Source organism: Chelon labrosus (assembly GCF_963514085.1).
Source record: "Chelon labrosus genome assembly, chromosome: 16".
Classification (NCBI taxonomy): Eukaryota; Metazoa; Chordata; class Actinopteri; order Mugiliformes; family Mugilidae; genus Chelon; species Chelon labrosus.
The window spans coordinates 3,765,769-3,773,338 of record NC_140349.1 but is presented as its reverse complement, the minus strand read 5'-3'; the positions used below and the strand labels follow the sequence as shown (position 1 = coordinate 3,773,338).

At 39.4% G+C, this 7,570-nt stretch overlaps 1 protein-coding gene across 1 annotated transcript; it reads left to right on the top strand.

Moving 5' to 3' along the window:
- Positions 1–1,346: 1,346 nt before the first annotated feature.
- LOC311501353 (major histocompatibility complex class I-related gene protein-like) lies at positions 1,347–6,558 on the top strand. The gene is made up of 4 exons (XM_084563116.1): positions 1,347–1,438; positions 2,577–2,841; positions 5,303–5,581; positions 6,106–6,558. The coding sequence occupies exons 1-4, from the start codon at positions 1,424–1,426 to the stop codon at positions 6,438–6,440; spliced, it is 894 nt and encodes a 297-aa protein (XP_084419242.1). The 5' UTR covers positions 1,347–1,423; the 3' UTR covers positions 6,441–6,558.
- Positions 6,559–7,570: the final 1,012 nt, after the last annotated feature.

The following is a 7,570-nucleotide window of genomic DNA, read 5'->3' as shown; positions in this document are numbered from 1 at the left end:
AATTAAGCTTCAGTTTTATTTTTGATTATTGTGGAGGCCTTAACTGTATATGATAAGAATTAGAGCGACATCTGGAATAATGGTGATGTTACAAACAGAAGACCTCAGTCTTTGTTTCATTGCATATTATAACACAAGTATAATACGTGTTTCATTTGGAATAACAATAATGATACCAAAAAAGTAGTAAAAACACGTTTTTGTTTTGTTATCGATAGTGTGGCAGTAAATAATTTTACCACTGAAACTCACACCTTGTAAGTAAAACCTACTTTATTCTGTTTCAGTTGATCTAACAAACTGTTTAATGATTAATTTTCTATGATGTTTAATTTACAGATCCTGAGAACAACACAGAACTCTCTGAGCGACTGAATCGAGAAACCTGACAGATAAACACCATGAGTTACTTTATTTGGGATCATCTTTACTAAATTGATGTCAAAGTTGTTGAATAGATTTGTTCTATTTTAGAGTTCAATGTAACTTAAACACTTGATTCTGGATCATCTCATCATACCAGTGGAGTTTACAGTTAGAGACCAGATCAAATGAAATCTAATGGAACGAGGTAGTGATGGTGGTTTGATTACTGAGCAGGAAATCACATTCATATAAAAGTGTTTCTTTAGTCAACTGGGCCAGTGACTAGTTTAGTCCCTGAAGATAAAGTGTAGAGATTAGATAGAGACAAGTAAGTTAATGTGCTCTATTGTTTGTGATACTCATGAACAGAATATCAAGCTAATGCTCATGTCACACAAACTAGTTTTTCTCTTTCTTTATAGTTTTTACATTTTCACAGTGTAAAAAGAACCGTGACCTTCTCTGAGGTGATCAGTTTCCTGTTGTTGTCGCCCTCTGGTGGACAGATGGTGGACCTGATTGTGGCTTTCACTCCAAACATTGAACACATCAGTCATTTAAATGCTCTTTAAATGTTGTACATGGTGCTTTTCCCTGAAATAAATAAACATGAAACAAACAGCTACAGTGGAAGACTATTTGACCAGTTTTATGACCTTTTTAATTATGAATATCTTTTTTCTTCTTTGTTTTCATGCAGTTTAACATTAGACTTTAAAGAGCAACATAAACAAATCACTGAATAGTGATTAGTTTATGAAAGACATATCTGCAGCTCAGCAGTAGTTTCATTGATGATTACTTTGGGATATTCTCTGTAAGGTCTGCATGGATGAAGAAGTGGAATTTCAAAGATCATTTTTAATGCTCTGTCACACAAACAAAACCTGTTTGTCTTGATTCCGTCTCCACTTTGGTTTGGACAAGCAACCCAAATCCAGTCAGCAGGTTTTAGTTACACACATTCAAATCATTTCAACCAGCTAATGACTTGGTCTAAAGTCTTTATAGAAACAGAACAAGATGAAAACTTTACTTTTGTTGCTTCTCTTCTGTTATGTTTCATCAACCGGTAAGATCTCATTCACATTCTTCATTATTTTAACAGAAATCTACCATATTTGTGACCATGTCTATTTATGTTTCTTTTTTTTTTTTATTATTGTGAAATACTCTGTAACAATGCACTTTCTCTATATTTCTCTATGTTGTTTTAATCTTTCTTTTAATAGTTCAATGTAATTTAGTCATTGTTCATCATTGTGGTGTTGATCACCGTCTCTTTGTTTCCAGGTTATTTTAATCACAGTGTATAAAAGAACAGCATAACATTAAAATATATTCTGACAGTGAGTTTCACCTCAGTGATCAGTTTATGGCTGTTGTCTGGTAAACAGAAAAAGTATTATTGTCACCCAGTCACACCTGAAGAATCTTGTGTTGGATGAAATCCCACATGTTCGCCTCATTTTTCAGGCAATGAAATCTCCATGAAATTGACAAAAAATAGAGAAAGAAGCTCCAATTAATAGCAATGATTGATTGAATATTTATCATGAACTCATGGGCTCCTCTGACTTGCAGGCTACATGGGTTGTTTTACAGTTGTTGTATCTCTACTTGTAAATCAAGAAAGTTAAAAAGAAGGAAGTTGTTTCAACCCGGCTCTAGGGTAACAACATAAATTGGAGACACATGACAGAGTTACAAAAACAAGGGTTTATTTCATTCAAAAGAAAACAAAAAGGCGACAGGTGAGACATGGTGAGCTTCTGCAGCTGGAAAGTATTCCCTTATGCTTCTTCAACAAGGCTCTTTATTCAGTCTTCTCAGGTGTGACTGGTTAAGGTGATTAAGCACAAGCCAAAGACACTTGCTCAGTCAGTGGAGGTGTAGAGGGGTTAGAGCATCTTTACTTTCATTTCAGTAAACCACACTCTAAGCAGCTCAGCCAGCTGGTGGTTTAATCGTACATCTTTACAAAAATAAAATAAAATGAAAACTTTCTCTTGCTTCTCTTCTTTCATGTTTCATCATCAGGACAGATCACATTTCTATCCTTCATCATCTTTTCACTGACTTTATTTTTAACTGTGTCACAGTTCTGCTTCAACCTCAATATGTAGTTTCACTTTCTCTACAACTTTATGAGAATCCAGTGTATTCATTTATTTACTGACATTATAAACCTTGTTTGTCCCACAATGAAGCACACCCTGAAAATGTACATCACTGGCTCCTCTGGACTCACAAACCTACCAGAATATTTTTCTGTGACAGTGGTTGATGAAATTCAGGTGATCTACTACGACGGCACCAACAAGATTTTTGAGCCGAAACAGGACTGGATGAAAAACGTCTTTGAGAACCATCCTGAACAATCAAAGGTGAACAAAGACTGGTGTTTTTCACTGTGTCCTAGCCTGTTCCAATCCTGGATTTATAGTCTGAAGGAGCGCTTCAACCAAAGTGAAGGTACAGTATGTCCTGACCTCAGATCATTATAGATTATAAAATACATGTCCAAACAGAACTTTTGTGGGGGGCTACAGGGCTGACCTAAGAAGTGTGAGTTCAAATTATGTGTGTGACCTTTGTGCACTGACATTCATAAAGCAAAAAAAATAAAAATAAAAAATAACAGCTCTCAGAACTACACAGAGTCTACATAAAGTAAATAAAACCAAAGTGTAAGTGTCTTTATGCACCTGCTGGCCTTTTGATCTTGAGAAGAGTAGCCCTGGCACTCAGAACTACAGAGAGTCTACATAGAGTAAACACAAACAAATGAAGTCTATATAAGGTCAAGGCCATTTGCTCGTGATAAGAGCAAGAGGAAATATGAAGAGGAACTTCAGCCCTACCTCAGTGGGTAGGTAATAAAAAAATTGTCACACGTGACAGTCACGCCCTGGAGCCCCTCTGTCATCTCCAGGACAGCACGCTGACCCTGGCCCACTTCTGCCTCATCACCAGTCTTTCCCAGGTAGACATCACACCTCCAGGCATATGAGGTGGTGACATCAGCAACTACCCAAACCTTCAGTCCATATTTCTTTGTTTTTTTTGGCATATATTGTTTGAACTTGCATCTCCCTTTGAATGGCATGAGTTGCTCATCCACGGTGACATCTCTGCCAGGGTTGAAGAGGAGGGAAAGGCGATGTCTCCATATTTCCCACAGGGACCAGATTGGGGCAAGCTTGTCCTCCCTAAGACAAGCTGGTCTCTGGAGCTTGTCATCAAAGCGCAGAGCATGTCATGTTGATGTCATGAAACCTATGGCGTGACATGGTGGCTCTGAAGATGGCACGACTGTTGCGCTCATCCCACAGGGAGCGTAAGGACTCTCTTTTTGACTTGAAGATGCCGGCCAAAATCAGGATGTAAGCACGAAGTTCTGTGGAGTCCATGTCAGTCCAGTCCTTCAGCGAGCGGTGCCCATTAAGATTAGTCATTCCCACAATCAGGTCAATCATTTCTTTTGTAAAAAACAGGACAAATGCAGACTCTACATTGTGGACCCTCACCACGGCATAATGTGTTGGCCCTGGACTCACACTTCTGGCAGGCAGGGGCAAATATGTTGTCTCCATGTTGGTGGGAGACCACACTACTCCATTTCTCCATCTCTCCCAACTCACACTTCTGAGGTCAGCCCTTCAGCACCCCAGCCCCCACCACCACCACCACTCCCGACACACCCACACACACTAATATTCTCATAAACTCCATATATCAAATACAGAAACTAATCTTGTGATACAACAGGCCTATGTAATGAGTAAATGGTGCGATTTGGTGGTCAACAGTAAAATTGCCAAATTTGAGCCCTTTTGAACAGGGGGAATCACCAAGATTGTAAAATGCATTGTTATTTAGTGTCTGTGCATTCAAATAATGTGGTTATAATGGGAGTCTATGGGGCAAAAACAGCCACTAACCGTATGAAAGGGAGTTTTAATGAAAATCTGATGCTGCACAAAAACTAAATATGCATAAACATCAATGATGTTACTAAACTTTGACATATCCAAGAGTGCAATAACAGGTAAAAAATCTCCCGTCTCCGATCATTTTTTATATTGAATATAGGTCATTATGTGTGTATTTTTCCCCATATCAGTGACTTTATTTTCTAAACTGGCATTTAAAGGGTTAAGATTTAGATTTTTTTTTTTGTTTTTTTTTTGTTTGTTTTTTTTTAATATTTAGTAGTTCTGATCAGGACTGAAGTTGAGTAACAGATTTAAGCAAAAAAAGTTGAAAAAAAATTTTCAGCTGCCAACGGTATGAAAGGGTAGTAAATTTGCCCACAGTGTATTATTGACCTACTGAAAATTTTGAGATCATATTTTCAAAATTTAAGTAAAATTAAGGTTCCTCTGCAAAAATCATTTGCTGCAATAGAGTAAAAGTTATGGTCAAATTAAGAGCAAAAAGTGACTCCAAGTGGCTGTTTTCATCCCCAAGGGTACACAAGACACCACTCCTAAAAATCCATGATAAAAAGTACATTAATGTAAGACCTATTTACATGGGACTAATTTTACCTGGGGACCTCTAGTAATGTGTAATAACTGCTGAAGTCGTCTGTGATCTTAATCCCATGTGATTAAGGCTATGTCTGTAATTTGTAAAGTATAAATCACACCACAAATGTCCTATTAGCGCGGGATCAGTTTTACCTGGGGATGTCATGTGATTCAGAAATGACGCCCCCGTCTGTGTTTCATGTGGCACATTCACACGGGATACACAAACTTACTTACATTTACTATCCATAGTTATGTCTCTGCTACTTTCTTCACTCCACTGCATGTCAGAGGACATGTTACATCTTTTGGCAGCTTTAGTTACTTTGCAAATTCTAATTGATAATAAAAAAAATATATTGATTGTTTCTTGAAGTCTCTGGTGTCTGTTTGTCGTTCAGGTGTCCACATCTTACAGAATGTGTATGGCTGTGAATGGGAAGAAGAGACTGGAGAAGCTACTGGCTTTCTGCAGTACGGCTATAATGGAGAAGACTTCATTTCATGTGATCTGAAGGCAGAGACATGGATCGCTTCAAAACCACAGGCTGTCTCCACCAAACTAAAATGGGATACTGAGACAGCTGGAATGAAAGACGACGCGAGGTTGCTCACTCAGACTTTTCCTGAATGGCTGAAGATGTATGTGGAGTATGGGAAGAGCTCTCTGCTGAGGAAAGGTAGAATCATGTGACCTCATGTAGTTTAGTAAACACAGTATTTCTTGTGTACAGCATCTTATCAGTCTTACATGATCTTCTTTCTGGCTGTTATTTCTGCCCTCTGGCCTTTTCTTCTTTGGCATCACAGGCAGATTTACATGTTTTGTTAAGATTCAAATACCTGCACCAACACTTGATGGTAGTCCATGAAATGTGGTACAAACATTCAAAGAGGATGAACTGAATCCCTGACTTTTCATTTAGCACCATCTTCAGGTCAAAAGGTCAGTTTATCCAATACTTAATGACCTCAGATCAGCCTCATGTGTCCTTTGTTCTTTGAGTTAATCCACAAAGACCGTCATGAAAACAGGCGGAAATAAGACGGTATTTAACTTGTTGACCTGCTGACATTTACATGAAGAATAAACACTGAATGTGTCTGAATGTAGACTGACAGAGCTGATGTAGTAGTTGACTGTAGATTGTTAGTATTTACTTCCTCCTCTCTCTCACCTCCTTAACATTCTCATTCTCTCCAGACCTCCCATCAGTGTCTCTCCTCCAGAAGACTCCCTCCTCTCCAGTCAGCTGCCACGCTACAGGTTTCTACCCTGACAGAGCCATGATGTTCTGGAGGAAAGATGGAGAGGAGATTCATGAAGGAGTGGAACAAGGAGAGATCCTCCCCAACCATGATGGATCCTTCCAGATGAATGTTGACCTGAACATTTCATCAGTCTCACCTGAAGACTGGAGGAGGTACGACTGTGTGTTTCATCTCTCTGGTGTGGAGGATGACATCATCACCAAACTGGATGAAGAACAGATCAGAACCAACAGAGGTAAGAGTGAGTGTGGTTTGTTGGATATTTAATATTTTGTCCTGCAACTCAGTTTGTAATTTAACTATCAAATAAATCACTTAAATGACTAAATAAATGTTCATTGCTCTAGGATCACTCAAGTATGTTATAACGTGATACAGATACGTTTTTTATTTTTCCTGGAGTGGTGCTTCTGTACTCGTGATCATCTTACACAATGAAAATAACGTCATTCAATAATTATGTTTAGGTTTTATAATAGGGGCTACTTATGATGTGCTGCCATCTGCCCAGAACTATGGTGGGTAGGTGAGGATCCTGCCTGCCCACTGTATTCTTGTGTATGTGCACTGACAGGTTGCAGGGCTAGTCTTTCCCTGGCATCTCAACCAGGTTCTGAAATGTTTAGCAGCTGCAATTTAGGAAAAACAATTAAGTAAATTCCTTAGCTGCTAACAAAGAGAATAGACACATCGTGTTTGTATGGGAGGGAGAAAAGGCTAGACCATTGAGGATCAGGCATAACGCAGGGCAGCTAAGTATAGGAGGTGCCTGGGGGATTATCTGCTATTGTGGTCTGAGCCAGAGAAGGTAGTCCATTTCATTGAATTTACTGTCCCGTGGGAAGATGGAGTTAAGGAGGCTAATGAGCACAAGAGGGCCCGTGTGTGGCTGGTGGAGGTGGGCTGCAGTGGATTTGTGGCAAAATCCACCATTGCTCTCCTAAGAGAGAGCGATAAACATGTTCCTGGCAGCAGAGTGAGCAAGCGCATGGCTTGGAGGAAACATCTAGCTGGGGAGCTCGCTAAAGGTAAGGCTGGCCAGGTAACTTAGTATTTGGGTCATGGTTTCACTCCGCGTGAAAAGGGCGAATTACAAGACTGTAATGGTTTGTTAGATTAATTTTGTGTTTGGGTCGTAATGGAGTTATGATTGGTATGTAACGTGGGCCTAACTTAATGAAACATCATTGAAGGGAGGTGCCCACTTGAAAACCCCAATGACATGTGTGGCAGGGCAGTGGGATGGTTGGTTGTGGCAACGCCACCCAGGGGAATTTCACCACCAGGAAACTGGTTTGATCAAGGTTGAATTCCACTCTCAAGGACACAGGTTTGAGGGAAATTCCACTCGGCCAGAGACGTGTTAAATTGAATGATTTATTTCTAGCAAAGTACAC

Coding starts and splice junctions, on each gene's coding strand:
- LOC311501353 (XM_084563116.1), top strand. Junction 2,842..5,302: donor GCGCTTCAACCAAAGTGAAG/GTACAGTATGTC, acceptor TTTGTCGTTCAG/GTGTCCACATCTTACAGAAT. Junction 5,582..6,105: donor GAGCTCTCTGCTGAGGAAAG/GTAGAATCATGT, acceptor CATTCTCTCCAG/ACCTCCCATCAGTGTCTCTC.